The following is a 16,171-nucleotide window of genomic DNA, read 5'->3' as shown; positions in this document are numbered from 1 at the left end:
TCTCAGCTCTGACAGTTCCCAATTAGATGACTATGAATAAGTTCCTCTCTTATCCTCTCTGAACCTCAGTATCATCATCTGGCTAATAACAATAATAATAATAATAACAATGCTTGTAATACCTACCTCATAGGATTTGGATAAAGCATAGGGCTTTATAAACCATAAAGGTCTCTACTAATTTCAGTTATAATCATCATCATCAACATCAATAATAAGTACCTTATTAATGTAATTATCATCATCATTATGAGCATTTTTGGGAGGTAAAGATAATTTCTGACTGGGGGTATCATGGAAGACTTCAGGAGAATGAGAGGCTTTGAACTGAGCCTTAAAGTATGGAAAATCGGGCGTGGTGGCCCATGCCTGTAATTTTTGTTATTGGGGCTGAGGCTGGTAGATTGCTTGAACTTGGAAATTTGGAGTTTCAGTATGGCAGAAGTGGATCTGGTGTCCATACTAAGTCTGGCATGATGATTCCCTAGAAGCAGGTTATTAAGGTAGGATGAACAGGCCCAGGTTGGAAACAAGAATGGGTCAAAGGTTCTGTTCAGTAATCTCAGGTCCATGAATGACTGCGCTTCCAGCATAAGTGTGGGATAGGGACACTCAGTTTCTGCCCCCCCTTGCCCTCCCCCCCACAAAAGGATGGAGAGAGTTTCAGCAAGTGCAGGAAGTATCTAAATATCAGTACCCCATGAGATGTGGCCTCCATAGCTCTGTGGAGATCAGACTTTGGGGAACCAAATAGGAATTAGGAAAGGAACATAAAAGCTGAACCCCAACACCAGTTTCCTGTTCTTATTTGGCATTTGAGATTGCAAAGGGAAAGAGAGTGAGTCTTTGTTGTATTTATGGTTTCATTTATCATAATCTTCCTTGTGTGGGACTATATGATAATCGCCAGTATAGAGAGGATGGATCTTATTCCCTTAATCACTGCCTTGGAAGGCCTATTCTTGCCCTTCCTCCTCTTGGCTAGAGAGGGATGTGAACTAGAAGAGCTTGTAGGCATCCATGGTATGAGCTTGGAATTTTATCCAATCTTAAAATCACACCTAAAAAGCCAGTGCCAGCAAGCATTACAAGGGAAGCCTGTTTATAGGGAAAGATATGGCAAGAGGCAATCACTCCATTGGGCATCTCTTTATTTTTTCCAAATAGAGGTCCTTGACTAGATATATAGTAGTATTATAGTAATAATTTGTGCAAACAGCTTATTTGCTTATGTATAAAAATAATATCCCTGTAATACTATACAATCAAATTAATTAATAAAAAAAGAAAACTGAGTAAATGACCTTGTGAGTGACAGAGCAATGCTTTGTAAAACCAAGCAAGAACTCAGACAAATGCATATAAGATTAGGAGAACCAACAAAAACAGAAGAACAAGGAGTGTTTACACATCCCTGCCATAGGAAAGCAGAAGTGCTGGCTTGTGATGTGATACTGATATATGTTACAATCTTAAAAATATATGCCAGGTAGTCTTTTACCTTTGCTCCCTCAGGCATACCTGAGTTAAGAAGTAGACAAATTTGCTAATAAAAATGATTACAGTACCCCTTTGTGTCTTGGGATTGGATCTATTGTACATCTCTTTATTCCTGAATTAAGAAATGTTGTAAATGAGGATGAAGGTACTATAGGCTTCTATTGAAGAAGCCCAGGCCACCGTGCTTGAAAGCAAGTAAGATAAGACTGAGGTATTAGGGATGACTCATGTCTGCAGGTCTAATTTAGCAAAGAGCTATTTCTTCTCTCTGACCCTGGAAAGCTTCTTTATCAGAAGAAAAGACTCTCTGGAAAACAACCATTTTACTTTGCTCGACTGGGTTCTTCAAAGAAACAGAGAAGAGTGACTGATAACCCCCAAAACAGACCATACCATTATCTCCAGGTGATGGCCTTGAGGTCAGGAGGACTAAGGAATACAGTTCCAAATAAAAGGGTACCCTCCTCCTAATTTCTGGATATCTTTCTTGAACAGGAAAAACAGCTGTTTTTGTTGGCCAACCAAAAACCCATCTTGTCCAGGCTAAACTTTGGCACAATGAAAAGAGTGGCAATCTTGGCTCTTGGCCCCTCACTGCAATGCATTTCCACTGCTGCAGGCTTCCCTTCCTTAGTCTTCTGTTATTTTCCACCTTTTCAGTGAATGAATGCTACTTTAAAATGGGAAAGTGTCATTCATGACCTTTTTTTATTTAGTGGAGATGAGAGTGGCATAAATGTTAATGTTCAATACCCTTACTACTTGTCCTCTTCCTCTCTCCCATGCAGTCTTCCCTTCACCTCTTCCCTTGCCCTCTAAACTTCTTTATATTCCAAAACTGCATGTTTCTCTCTGATCCCCTTCTTTCCTCTCCCACTACATTTCTTTCTTACAATATGAAGGGTTTGGCAAAGAAAATTTTGAAAGAGAAAAGAGAAGATTAAAAAGCATTTAATTTTCTGGGGATATATTCAATTCAGGATGTCTGTTACATTTCATTCTCCTTTTCATCTCTGTTCTAGTGCCTAGAAGATACCTAATGAGTGAGGTTAGGCTTCCTGGAGAGTCTCATGTGGCACTATGGCAAAGAGCAAACTTTGCCTCTCCATTCCTTAGGCCCTTCCATAGAGGAGTTAGTGGTGTTTTCCTGGGAAAGGTCTAGAATAGAGGTTCTTACCTTTTTTGTGTCATGGACTCCTTTGGCAATTTGGTGATGACTATGCACCATTTCATAGAATAATGTTTTAAAGTACATAAAATTTATAGAGTGATAGAGATACCGATTATATTAAAATTGTTATTTGAAATAATTTAAAAAACAAATCCATGGCCCTCTTGAAATCTATCTATGGATCCTTGATTTAAAACCCTGGTATAGATGAAGTGGCCTCTATGTCTCTTGCAGGAAGGGGAAGGCAACTGATCCCTGCCCTGGCAACTTTAGAGGCCAGACTTGGCCCTTGTCTTGTTTCTGGGAAGTTCTTCCTCTTTGGACGCAAAGGTAAGAGTCAGAGAAGTTAGGAGCAAACATCCCTTCAAGCTTTGGTGGCATTACTCCCTAGAGGTCAGGAGTTTAGAAACATTCAATGGAACCCAGAGGATGCTGCCAAGTCCAACATGCAAGCCTAGAAGGTAACTGTGTTGGGTTCCAAGTGTTTGTGTAGGTACACTTTTTATAGAATCAGTGGTTATTTCACATCTTTTTGCTATGTGTAGTCTTACTTGTTTAACCATAGTGGCCAAGAAGGAAAGTTCATAATAAGGTCAGGTTTCTCCCTGTGGTCTGAAGGTGATACATCTGCTACTGCTATTCTCTTGGGTTTTCCCAATCCAGGTTTGCAGAGTCTCAGTCAGTCCCAGAGATGGGACATATCTCTCAGAGACCCATCCTGGATCATGCAGATCTACAGTCACAAGAGAAGCAATGTTATTGCCTCTGCCATGGGCCTGGGAAGGAGCAGCTGGTGTCATGTTAGTGGACATACTGCCAAGGGCCCCAGGGAGAAGAAGACCCAAAGCTTCTGGAATCATAAAGCATTCCCATGTCACCTGAGTGTTGGGGAAAGATGTCCCTTTACATAGTAACCAAGTTGCATTGCGCAACTTCAGTGTAGCCTTGGTTCTGAATACACAACATGCGCACTTTGCACTGCACATGCTGTCACGCTCACACAGTGCCAATGCTGCCAAAACTGGTAAAGGAATCGAGAGTGGAAAAAGTTTAAGAAGCCTTGGTCTAAACTATCAGTGTCAAAGCCAAATAGAAACAGAGGGTCTTTAACCCTGTGCCTGTGGACTGCATATTGACTTTTAAAACATCTATTAACATTATCTATACTCTACTGAGTGTTTATTTTGTTAAATATTTCTCAATTACATTTCAATCCTGTTCAGACTAAACTGTTGCAGTCAAAATGCTGCTTGTTTGACACCTCTGGTCTAAACAATAGATATAGAGACGTTGGAAGGAGGGGGATGTTTGGGAAGAAAGATGAGTTCAGTCAATCAGTCCATAAACATTTATTAAGCACCTACTATGTACCCAGGTATTTTGCTAAGTTCTGGGGATACAAAAAAGGGGGGAAACATCCACAAATACTTTGGGGGCAGCTAGGTGGCACAGTGGATAGAGCACCGGCCCTAGATTCAGAAGGACCTGAGTTCAAATCCGACCTCAGACACATAACACTTCCTAGCTGTGTGACCCTGGGCAAGTCACTTAACCCCATTGCTTAGCCAAAAAAAAAAAAGGGTGGGGGGGGAAGAGCCCCTGCTCTCAAGGAGCTCACAGTCTAATGGGGAATACAACATACAAACAACTATCTATATATAGAATAAATATATAAGATATATATAGGATCAATAGGAGATAATCAACAGAGATAAGTATTTGAGTTTGAGATGCTGAATGAACATCTTGATGGAAATATTCAGTAGGTAATTGCAAAAGTGGGACTGAAACTCAGGGGGAGAGAATGAGTTTGAATAGTCAATTTTATAACACTAACAATTGAAACTTCGAGATGAGCCCACTAAGAGAGAAGGTGGAGAGAGATAAAATATTCAATGACAGGGTCATGAGGGACATCTCTCCTTATTTTTTTCCCTAATGAATATTGTTGCAAAAATTTTTTAATAAAATATTAGCACAGAGATTACAGCAATTCATCATGAGGATAATACAACATGACCAGGTGTGATTTATACCAGTAAGGCGGGCTGGTTCAATATTAGGGAAACTATCAGCATAATTGACCATATCAATAACAAAACTAACAGAAATCATATAATTATCTCAATAGATGCAGGAAAAGCTTTGGACACAACACCGAACCCATTCTTATTAAGAAAAGAAAAAAAAAAGACCATAGGAATAAACGAAGTTTTCCTTAACATGATAAGTAGCATCTATCTAAAATCATTAGCAAGCATTATGTGTAATGGATGTAAGCTAGAAGCGCTCCGAATAAGAAGGACATCTCCTTTTAGAGAAGAGGATGAAAACGTATCCATGAAGGCAGGGGTTTTGTAAGGCTCAAATGAATAATGCTGGCTTTCCCAACCTTAAAGCACTATAATAAATGTCAGTTATTCTTATTACTATTATTAATCTACAGCCACAAGGCCTCCAGTCTGGTGATATCTTCAGTGCCTGAGCCTTCTGCTACAGTTCTATTGAGCTTAAACAGTGTTTATAGAGCAATATGGGAGTGTGCTGGTAAATAACAACTGGGCTCCACTGGGTGGGGGGGTGGGGGTGGAACATACACACATTTTTAAGTTGAATCTGAATTGTTAACATTCTCTCAAACCTAGAAAATAAAAAAAAAAATCAAATGCTGATTTGAAGTAATCCCTGGTTTCTGAGGTGTAAATTGCTTATTGAAAAATTACTCACACTGAGAAATGATTCCCCTACAGGTACAGATCCAGTGACGCTGATCTTCTGGCTGATCCTGTAATAACAACCTCAACAACATCATCTCTCCCTTCCAGGTACTTTCTCTGGCTATCTCCCATCCCTGGAATTTTCTCTTTCCTCATCTCTACCTCCCGGCTTCCTTTAAGTCCCCACTCTTTCAAATTCCACTATAGAGAGAGAACTTCCAATGGGCTGGCCACGTGGTTTGAATGTCAAACATACTCTTGCCTAAAAGACTATTTTATAGAGAACTCACACAGGGCAAGTGCTCACATGGTGGTCAGAAAAAGTGATAGAAGGACCCTCTCAAACTCTCTCTTAAGAACTTTGGAAATGATTGCATGACATGGGAGACATTGGCACAGGAACCCCCAGCAAGGTGTGGCCTCATCAGAGAAGATGCAGTGCTCTATGAGCAAAGCAGAATTGAAGTAGCTCAAAAGAAACTAACTCCAAGATAAGCCAATTTAGAGAAAACACTCCAAATGCTCACATGGACTATTTGTGCCTGACCTGTGGTAGAGCATTTCGAGCTTCTATTGGTCTGATCAGCCACAGTTGGACACGCTGTAACTTGACTCTAACATAATGATGTCATTTGGGTTCTCTTGGACAAGGAAGGGCAATCACATATACATATAAAGTCCATATAGGGCTTGTTTGTACATACTTGTTTGCTTATTGTCTCTCCTATTAGATTGTAAGCTCTTTGAGGGCAGGGCTAGTGTCCTTTACCTCTTTTTTAATCCTCTGTGCTTAGCACAGTGGCTGGCACATAGTAGGCTGTTAATAAATGTTGATTGTTTATTGACTGACATAAAATTTAACAATGAGTGTCTACTAGCAAGAATGTGTTAGATGCATTTTCACATATGCGCTAATGGATGAAAAGAGCTTTTCAAACTTTAAAGAGCTATATAAATATGATTGGTTAATATTACCATCAGTCACGGTCGCGGAAGTTCACATGCAGATCATCCCTGTGAAAGCCAGAGACCATATAACTAAGGAGAAAAGGGAAGGTACCCCGATCGATACGAAAATACGCTTGTGCAGAGTGACCCGGGGAACTACGATTCCCAGAATCCTCTGGGCTGTGACCCGGCTGCTCCCAAAGGCAGTTTCCCAGCGACCTCCGCGGCTCAGCGGGTTTCTCGGGAGCATTGGCCGCCTTTGATCTCCGGGTTGCGGGGGCACGTGGGGGCGGCTCTGGCGAACCCGCGGGAGGGCCCCCGCCCAGACGGTATGCTAAGTGTGTGTGAGCTGTGTCGTGGGGGAGATGGCGAGCTTGTGAATGCGCGTGCGTGCGTTTGTGCGCGTGCTGTGTGCGTGACCTGTCCTGTCGTGTGCGGTTGCATATTTTCCCGTGCGTGATCACGTTCTGTCAATGCGGGTGTGAGTTTGTGAGCTAGTGCCTGAGTTGTGTCTTTTCGCGGTTGTGTGATTGCGTTCTGTCGATGTGTGTGGGTTTGCGGGCTAACGTCCACACCGTGAGAATCGGGGTGTCCCAGGCGTGAGGCCCTCCGCACAGCGGAGGCCTGGGCGAGTGTGCCCAGGTTTCCGAGGAGCCCGCAGCCGGCGCTTGCGCAGTGCGGGCCGGCCGGCCGTTCTTAGCTCTCTGGGCCCGGCGCCTCTGCTGGTATTGCCTGCTTTGGCTGCTTGGTGTTCCCAGTATGGCTGGTGAATGTGTGTGCGTGTCTGTGTCTCTTGGCATTTCTTCAGGGCCTTTGCTCCAGACTGATAATATTGTCCCATTGTTGTTGTTCGGCTTGCTGCTGCTGTTGATCAGTCATTCAGCCTCGTCCAACTTTTCTTTGGGGTTTTCTTGGCAAAGATCCTGGAGTGGTTTGCCATTTCCTTCTCCAGTGGATAAAGGCAAACAGAGATTAAGTGACTTGCCTAGGGTCACACGGCAAGTAAGTGAGGCTGGATTTGAATTGAGGTCTTCCAACTAGCTCTGTATCCACCGAGCCACCCAGCTGCCTCCAAACTTAGCCTAAGCCGGGATGAAAGAGGGAGAGTTCCTTGCTGAGAAGAGATATCTGGCCCGGGGGAGAAAGACCTGACTAAAGTGACTCTGCCCTTTAGCCCCAGGTCTTGGCTTCAGTGGAGCAGCCGAGATGAAGGCGGTGGAAGAAGCTTGAATCCATCTAGAAGGAGACAGCCTTGATTTCAGATCTCCTGTCAAGAGTTTCCCCAGAGAATCACAAGAAGTGATACACCTTGGTGCTGAAGTTGTTCCCACCCTTCTTACCTGGGGAAGATCAGGGAAGTCATTGGACCAGTGAGGAGAGTGAACCTGGAGGATCAGCCTCACCTGCTTGGGGAGAGAGGTGAGAAGTTAACTGAGGTATTTGGGGAGGGGGGAGGATAGCATCCTATCAGTGACAAAGTGCTTTACATACCTTATTTGATTCTCCTAACCACACTGTGTATAGGTATTTTCCCCATTTTTTATATGTGGAAATTGAAGCCCAGAAAGTTTCAGGGAGGTCATCAAAGCTACTTAAGTATAGGAAGCTGGTAATCAAATCTCTATTTTACTTGACTCTAGGAAGGCTCTTAAGTCATGCTGCATCTCTACTTTAGGGGAAGGGCCTCTGAGTAGGTAATAATAAGGAAAGGAGTCTTCCCTGTCATTAGGATATCAATAGATTTAACAAATGAGTGAGAGTGTCACTTTGGGCTTCTTATTTATCACATCCTTGATCCCAGTGCTCCCTATGCTATAAGATATCCTTTAGAGTAGAGAAGTTCTTTTTTTTTTTTTTTTTTTTTTTTTAGGCAATTGGGGTTAAGTGAGTTGCCCAGGGTCACACAGCTGAGTAGAGAGGTTCTTAACCTGGTGAACTTGTTTTCAAAAGTATTTTGGTAAGTATATTTCAACATAATTGATTTCCTTTTGTATTGCTATTTTGTTTTATGCATTTAAAAACATTATTCTGAGAAGGAGATCCAAAGGGGCATTTTACATAAAGAAAAGTTAAGAATTCCTGCTGTAGAGATCAGAGATGACCTTTTCCCATTGGTTGACAGCCCAATTACCCCATCCCTTTTCCATGTCTTTCTCCTTAAAGGCCTCTGACATTCTTGCCCTGAAATATCTGGTGTGTGAACTTATCTTTTAACTGCTCAAAGTACTTTCATGTTTTTATTCCTATTGTGTCTTCACAAAAGTCTCTTGGACAGGTAGGCAAGCATTTTTCTCTCATTTTGCAAAAAAAAAAAGAACTTGTTCCTGAGGGATTAAGTGACTTGCTTAGGGTCTCACAGTAGTTGGTTACATAGCCAAGACTAGAGGCAGATTTGAGTTTGGACACTTGACTTCTCTACATAGTGAAGTTCCATCTAGATACCTTAATCCAAGTTGAATTCCTCTGGAGACTGAGCCTGTTCTCGTAGATGCTCCATAAGATATTCTCATCAGTTGCCTCTTTACCTCCCTCTGTGTTCTTTACTCACATTTATTCAAAATGGATGGTTGTGACAGGTAGTCCTCCATGACCTTATAGGTGCAAGATTAGAGACCATGGGTTGTCAAGGAGGGCCTTACTCTGAATAATGGATAGGGGTTTGGATAATTAGAGAAGAGATTGTGGAGGCTAGCCAAACTTCTGGGGAGTAGGAGGAGGAAGGAGTGTGTTGGGTTTGAGAGAATCAGGGATGAGGTGCAGGCTTGGCTGGAGCTAAATTGGACTTCTGTTGGGGGATAGTGGGAGATAAGGTTGGACCTGTGAGGTGGGGTCAGACTATAGACTTTGACACTGGGTTTTGTGTTGGAGTTAGAGAGGAGCCATGTAGGGTTGTTAAGAGGAGAAGAGACATCAAAACTGTTTTGTGCAAAAGTGGTAACTGACTGAGTAAAAGGGATGAAGAGAAGGGAAGATGATTGGGGGAAGCATCTAGCATAGCAGCATGGTAATTCCATGTAGTAGTAAACATCCAGTCAAGCCAGCAAACATTTATCTAGTGCCTGCTGTGTGTCAGGTAGCATGCAAAGTGCTGGGGATACAAAGAAAGGCAAAAAGAATGCCTGTACTTAATGATCTCACAGTTTAATTGAGAGACAACACGCATGCAAAAAAACTACATACTAACAAGATACATGCAAGTTAAGTTGGAGATAATCTCAGAGAAAAGACACTAGCATTAAGGACTAGGAAAGGCTTCCTGTAGATGGTGGTATTTTAGCTGATACTTAGCCTGGAGTCAGGAAGACTCATTTTCCTGAATTCAAATCTAGCCTCAGTCACTTACTAACTGTGTGACCCTGGGCAAGTCATTTAACCCTGTTTGCCTCAGTTTCCTCATCTGTAAAATGAACTGAAGAAGGAAGTAGCAAACCACTCCAGTATCTTTGCCAAGAAAACCCAAATGGGGTCACAAAGAATTGAAAAACTCTTTCCAGTCCCAGCTAAACAACAACAGACAGGGCTAGTGTCACTGAATCACAAAGTAGGTGTGGAGAAGTGAGGTATAAGATCGTAGGGAACCACTGGAGTTTATCAAGTGGGAGGCGGGGGTGACATGGTCAGATCTAGGCTTTTAGAAGATCACTTTGACAGCTGAGTGGAGGATGAGAAGAGACTTGAGACAGAGAAACTAACCAGAAGGCTGTTGCAAAAGTGAAGGCATGAGGTGATGAGGGCCTTTACCAGAGTGGTGGCAGAAGGGAGGCCAAACCCAAACAATTTCTTTAGTTCACCAGCTTGTGAATAGGCATGAAAGCAACAGATGGTGAGAGTGATCCACATCTGGGGCTTGGCAGGGCAAGATCTGTGGTTGGGTAAAGGTGCTAGGGCCTCTTGCCTAAAGTTGCAGTGGTCATGATGGGGAGGGAAGAGTGAGGACTTAGTACAGTGTGATGGCCTAGGAAAGAACTGAAGGGGGGGCAGGGTTGGAGGTCACAGTGAGGGGAAAGATCAGGCTTAAAGGTTGTAGGACAGAGAGAAAGATGGAATGATAGGAAATTTCAGAGTACATGAAAGTGGTGGAACATTTGTGGCTAATGGCATGATCGAGAGTATAAACTACCTTTCTGTGTAGCTAAGGCAGGGTGGGGGAATAGGTCTTGGGAAATGAGTAAGTTGAGAAACTGGGAAGTTAGGGTGTTTGAGGGAATATCAGTTTGTATGTTGACATCATCACCTAGTATGATGAGGGCAGGAGTTGGGGAAGAGAGAAAGAGTATGAGCAAGGCACTGAATTCATTGAGGAAGAAAGAGTGTCCTGGAGGTAGGTGGGTAGATTAACAGCTACCAGAATCTTAATTGGGTGATAAATATGAATTGAAGAGGGGTAAATTTGAGGTTACCCATGGGCTCCAAAAATCAACTTCGCAAGTACAAGATTGAGGAGGACAATAAAATAGATAGTAGTTTGTTTGAAAAAGATCTTGAGGTTTTAGTAGACTTCATCAACAGTGTGATATGTCAGCCAAAAAAAGCTAATGTAACCTTGGGTTTAATTTAGTGTCTTAGTGTCCACACAAAGTAGGTCCTGCTGTACTCAGCCTTGGTCAGGGTGTCTGCAATACTGTGCTCAGTTCTAGGCATCACATTTCAGGGAAGACATTGCTGACCTTGAGTGTATCCAAAACAGGGTAACCAGGCTAGTGAATGCAAAGGCCTAGCTATCATGCAGTGTGAGGATGGGCTGAAGGCACTACATGGTCTCTCAGTCCCTTTCAGCTCTAAATCTGTGACCCTTGGATTCGTTGTAATTTGCGCCCAATCAAATTCAGTTTTTGGATGGGACCTGAGATTTTATTGGTACAGGGAGCTTCTAGCGCAGAGACTTCTGCAGTGCAGATCGTTCCTGCTGTGCAGTTTAGAGGCACTGAGCAGTTAAGCATCAGAGGTGGGACTCTTTTCAACAAATACATATTTTTTGTGTGTCTGTAAAGTAATATTAAAAGCACAAAAATGCAAACAGGAAAAGTGCTGAAAGTCAGATTCAGACATCCTTTGGTTCACTGTTTGTAAAGAACTTTGCATAAATAGACTCTTCCTGATGAGTAAATTTGCAAAAATCTCCATAATCCTTCACCTATGTGCCATGCGCGTGATAAGGCACTGGGGTTACACAGAAAAAAAGAAACCCTCTCTGCCCTCAAGGAGCTTACGTTCTAAGGGGGGGGCAATATATATCTATTCAAAGTGTCACCAGAGTCTCAGTGCAGTTTTAAACTATAACTGGCCAGTCAACATCAAAAGCAGCCAATCTCCTCTGTAACCTCAGTGCTCGGATGATCAGCTCATCTTCTATCATAGTTTCTGCCAATTCGCTGACCCTAAGGGGTCATTCTTCTCTGATCCATCCAGCCAGGGAGATGGTTTAAGAAGCTGTTTGGTAACAGGAAACCATGGGTCAGAGTGCTTCTTTGTTTCTGGATTCCCAGGCAGATACACTCCTGGTCCTAAGAAGTCGCCAGCCTAAATGAGGCAGCTCAGGGAGGTGTACTCTGAGGCAGCACCGCAGAGTGGCTAGATGCTGCTTGGCATCAGCAAGAGCGAGGCTCCAGTCCTTCTCCTGATCCTTTGTGTCTGTGTGACTATGGTTAAGGCACTAAACCTCTCTGAGTCTTAGTTTCCTCATCTACAAAATGGGGTGATAATGATAGCACCTCCTTCATAAAGCTGTTATGAGGCTGAAATAAGATAGTTTATGTAAAGCACTTTCCAAACTTTAAAGCACTGGATACGTGTCAGCTTTCGTTCGTTATTCCTTGATATCCTCCTTTTGATTCCAGATTCATTGGTCCAGTATTTCAAGGAACAGCCACAACCACACTTAACTCTAAGATAAATGTGAGGTTTATTGATAACATGCAAACCATCAGTGGACCCAAACAGATGTGGGCCACCCTGGGGTCCCAGACCTTGTCTCATTCTGGAAATGAAGTCACACACCTAACCACAACCCACGCAGTCATCTCTGTGCAGATTCTGGTTTGATTGGGACAACCCTCAGTGGTTGGACCCACTCTTTTATTCTTGATTGAGGAAGTGGATTTCTGTCATTAACAGGGTTGGACTTTTTTTGATGCAAAATTGACTTTTCAGGCATGGAGGCATCCATCCAAAGGCCACGCCACCCAGGCCCCGGAGGAGACAGCAGCTCCACAATAGACAGCCATGGCCGTGGCTTCTATGACTTCTCTCTGTCAATCCCCTTCCCATCCCCTCTGGAAGCAGAGATTGCATGCCGCTCTTTGGACCCAGATCCTGAGCCTCGCCGGAGTGGTGTCCAGCGGGAGCTAACCGTCATTGGGAACAAATTGGTTCTCCACTGGAGAGCAGAAGAAGCACGGTTCTTCCGAGCCTCTATAACCACGTTCTTGGACTATCTGGCTCTGGTGCTGCAGACCATGGAGCGTTTTGGGCCCCCAGAGCCCCACTGAGACACCTCCCCCAACCCAGTCTTGTGCTTCAGGCCCAGGCCCTAGTACCCCCACAGCTGTCATCCCCTCTCCCCCAATGAGGAAAAGCTAATAAAAAGACTTAGCTTAGAAAATATGGGAAAGACCCCTCCCCAGCTTCCTTCCCTGCTTACTCCCCTCCCCTGTAAAGTCACCCAGCTTTGAATATCTGTTTGTCTTCAACCAAGGAGATGGAAGTTGGAGCAGGAGGGATCCTGGTTCCAGTTGCCCACTCCAGTATAAGCTTGTTGCAGAAAAATAAATCTCATTATACGAACACACATAGACCCCACACTGACTGATCCCTTAATAAAGAGCAGTCAACCCTCTGCTTTCTCCCATTATGGACATCAAATTTGACTTAGAACTTGAATTGCAGAAGATGTGGGGGTTTTTTATGTTATTTTTCTGGGGGTGTCAGGGTTGCCTTTAACCCTTGGGGACAGTTGGTGAATAGGCTAGAGATGATCTAGTAAGGAGGAAGGAAGATTGTAAATACTTATACGTGTGCATGTTGTTCCTCCCATTAGAATGTAAGCTCCTTGGGAGGAGGTACTGTTTCGATTTGTTTTTTTATCCCTGTCCTTTAGCATAGTGCCTGCAACATAGTGAGCACTTGATAAATGTTTGTTGAATGATGGGAGTAGTTGGAAGGACTTAGCAATGCATCGGATTTCCCCTCAGCCTCTTTTGGCCCTTCTCTTCCTGATCAGAATGGAATACATAGTTGTTTTCTTGTGGGTGGAACAATAGCTGCCTGCATTGGGGTCCTTCCTCTCCTCCCTCCTCCCTCCCCCCTCCCCCCAACCCCTGCACACAGAGGAGCTCGAAGGAGTGCCGTGCTCCAGCTCACTCACTCTCTTTCCCCTTCTTTTCTCTCGCCCACTGTCCTTGTCCTTCCTTCCCTGTGGTTCTTTACCCCTTCCTTCTTCCTGCCCCTTGCCTCCCTCTCCTTTCTTTAAGGGTAGGAGGTGCAGCAGGGTCCAGGAGAGGGAACAGAATTCTTTTTGCAGAACAGTCAGGTCTCGACATTGTTCAGAAAATCTTTTGAATTTATAGCTTTGATGGCTTTTCGTGTTTGTGTTGAGCTGGATAATTCCCTCAAAAGTCCATATCGTTTCAGATTCCTCATTAAATTTTCCCTCTTTCAAACCAAATTGTGTCTTTATTCGTTGGAGTTCAAGTGCATTGTGTGCCCTGGCATCTAGTACCTCAAGATCTGAAAGTTACTGTCTGAGAAAGGAGGGTGTCAGTTCCTCACTTGTCTCTTTCAGGAACAGTTGACCAAGTGAAGCACATCCATGGATAAATCCACTTTGGCAACTTCAGTCTCCATCTGAAAAATGGGAATAACACTACTTGTACTTCCTACTGCTTTTGTAAGGAAAACAAATGGCAAACAGAAATGAACACTTGAAAAAACATTTAGTAAGCACTTCTGTATAGCAGCACTGTGCTCCGTGTGGGGTGGGGAGGTGGGGCGTGGGCTTTAAGTAGAAAAGCAAGACTCGGCTTTCAAGAAGCTCACATTCCAATAGGAGACAACACGGGAGGTTCCAGTCATTTGGAAAGGCCCTGTAGTCTTAGGCTGCAGCAGCACAGTGAATGGTTGGTAATGCATTTTATTTAATATTTCCACTGAAAAAAATAATATCTAATTCCTGACACAACTGTTTGATAACTGAGGACTTTGGTGATTAGAAATTTCTAGGTATGTGAAAGCTGCAGGTGCTAAGAAGGTGGGGGCTGGGGGTAGCTAGGTGGCACAGTGGATAGAGTACCGGCCCTGGAGTCAGGAGGTCTTGAGTTCAGATTCGGCCCCAGACACATAACACTCACTAGCTGTGTGACTCTGGGCAAGTCACTTAACCCTAATTGCCTCACTGAAAAAAGAAGGTGGGGGCTGAAGCACCTGCAGAAGCAGTTATGTTACCAAATGACGATTTGTAGGATGGCAGCTGTGGGAGCTGGGTTGGTGGTCTGGGATGATGGTGCTGCTCTTTCTGCAGTTCTTGGGCTCAGCATCCTGGGCTTTCTCCATCAGGGTCAGAGGAGAGGTGGTGGAAGTGGTTTGCCATGGCCTGACCTTTTGGTCTTGTCTCTGCCAGGGTGCCTTACTGCTTTAGCTAGGCCCTGTGGTTGGCAGTTGGTAAGTATGGCCGGCTCCTCCACAGGGCTTGTTCCCCTGGATGATGGCTATGGGGACAAGTCCAGTGGTGGGAGGGGGAGGTTGGGCAGGAGAGAGACATGGCACTGTTATTCCAAGGGGTCTTTCTCCTACTCCAGGTCCTCCTGACTCCAGGGCCGGTTCTATCCTCTATGTCACTTCGCAGCCCCCTCTGGCTTGTCTTAAAATAAGAAAACAAAACTTTGCTTTGACTGTCTCCTTTTTATTCTACATTCAAATCTATTCTTGAAGGTTATGGTGAGAACACAGATCCACTAATCCCCAGACCTGCTTCTCCTGCTCTCTCTGTGTCAATCAATAGTCAATAAACATTGTGTTTACAATGTGCCAGGTGGGCCACTAGGTGGCGCAGTGGATGGATTGCTGAGCCTGGAGTCAGGAAGACGGATCTTGAGTTCAAATATGACTTCACTTACTGGCTGTGTGACCCTGGGCACTTAAGTCACTTAACCCTGTTTGCCTCAGTTTCCTCTTTTGTAATGAGCTGGAGAAGGAAATGCCAAAAAAAACTCTAGTATCTTTACCAAGAAAACCTCAAATGGATCATGAAGAGTTGGACATGACTGAAACACTTAAACAGCTGAACAATAACAGCAGTGCAGCCAGGTGAGAAAATGAGATGAGCTAAGCTCCCTCCTTAAATAGAAGTTTTAGAGTGTCCAAGATATAAAATAACTAATATCTATCTATCTATCTATCTAATCGCCATCCGCCAGTAGATAAGTGGTCAAAAGGTATGAATAAGCAGTTCTCAAAAGAACTGCAAAGTATTCACAACCACATGAAAAAATGCTTCAAATCACTAAGAAGAAAAATGCAAATCAAAACAACTCCGAGGTTTCACTTCACACCCTGCAAATAAACAAAAATGACCAAAAAACGGCAACACTCAATGTTGGAGGGGTTGTAGGAAGATAAGCACACTAATACATTGTTGATGGAGCTGTTAGGCCGCTTTGGAAAGAAATTTGGAAGTTTGAAAATAAAGTGACTAAAACATCCATACCCTTTGAACCAGAGACTCCATTACTGTGCTCATACTCCAAGGAAGCCATCAATAAGAAAAAAAAATCCCCATATACTCCAAAATATTTATAACAACACTTTTTGTGTTAGCTAAGAATTGGAAACAAAGTAAATG

At 43.5% G+C, this 16,171-nt stretch overlaps 1 protein-coding gene across 2 annotated transcripts; it reads left to right on the top strand.

The window, feature by feature from the left end:
* The first annotated feature begins 6,558 nt into the window (after positions 1-6,558).
* On the top strand, positions 6,559-13,999 carry LOC114046921 (EKC/KEOPS complex subunit LAGE3-like). 2 transcript variants are annotated; one of them, XM_027867552.1, is made up of 3 exons: positions 6,559-6,665; positions 7,511-7,755; positions 12,487-13,999. In XM_027867552.1, exon 3 carries the CDS (start codon positions 12,489-12,491, stop codon positions 12,822-12,824), a length of 336 nt encoding a protein of 111 aa, XP_027723353.1. In that variant the 5' UTR covers positions 6,559-6,665; positions 7,511-7,755; positions 12,487-12,488; the 3' UTR covers positions 12,825-13,999. The 2 variants fall into 2 exon arrangements, with proteins under 2 accessions (XP_027723353.1, XP_027723354.1); XM_027867553.1 differs by lacking the exons at positions 6,559-6,665; positions 7,511-7,755 and adding an exon at positions 8,253-8,293.
* Positions 14,000-16,171: the final 2,172 nt, after the last annotated feature.

The sequence above is a fragment of the Vombatus ursinus genome, unplaced genomic scaffold (genome assembly GCF_900497805.2).
Source record: "Vombatus ursinus unplaced genomic scaffold, bare-nosed wombat genome assembly UNPS02014786.1, whole genome shotgun sequence".
Lineage (NCBI taxonomy): Eukaryota > Metazoa > Chordata > Mammalia > Diprotodontia > Vombatidae > Vombatus > Vombatus ursinus.
The sequence above is the reverse complement of the archived record's forward strand: the minus strand, read 5'-3'. Positions and strand labels throughout refer to the sequence as shown.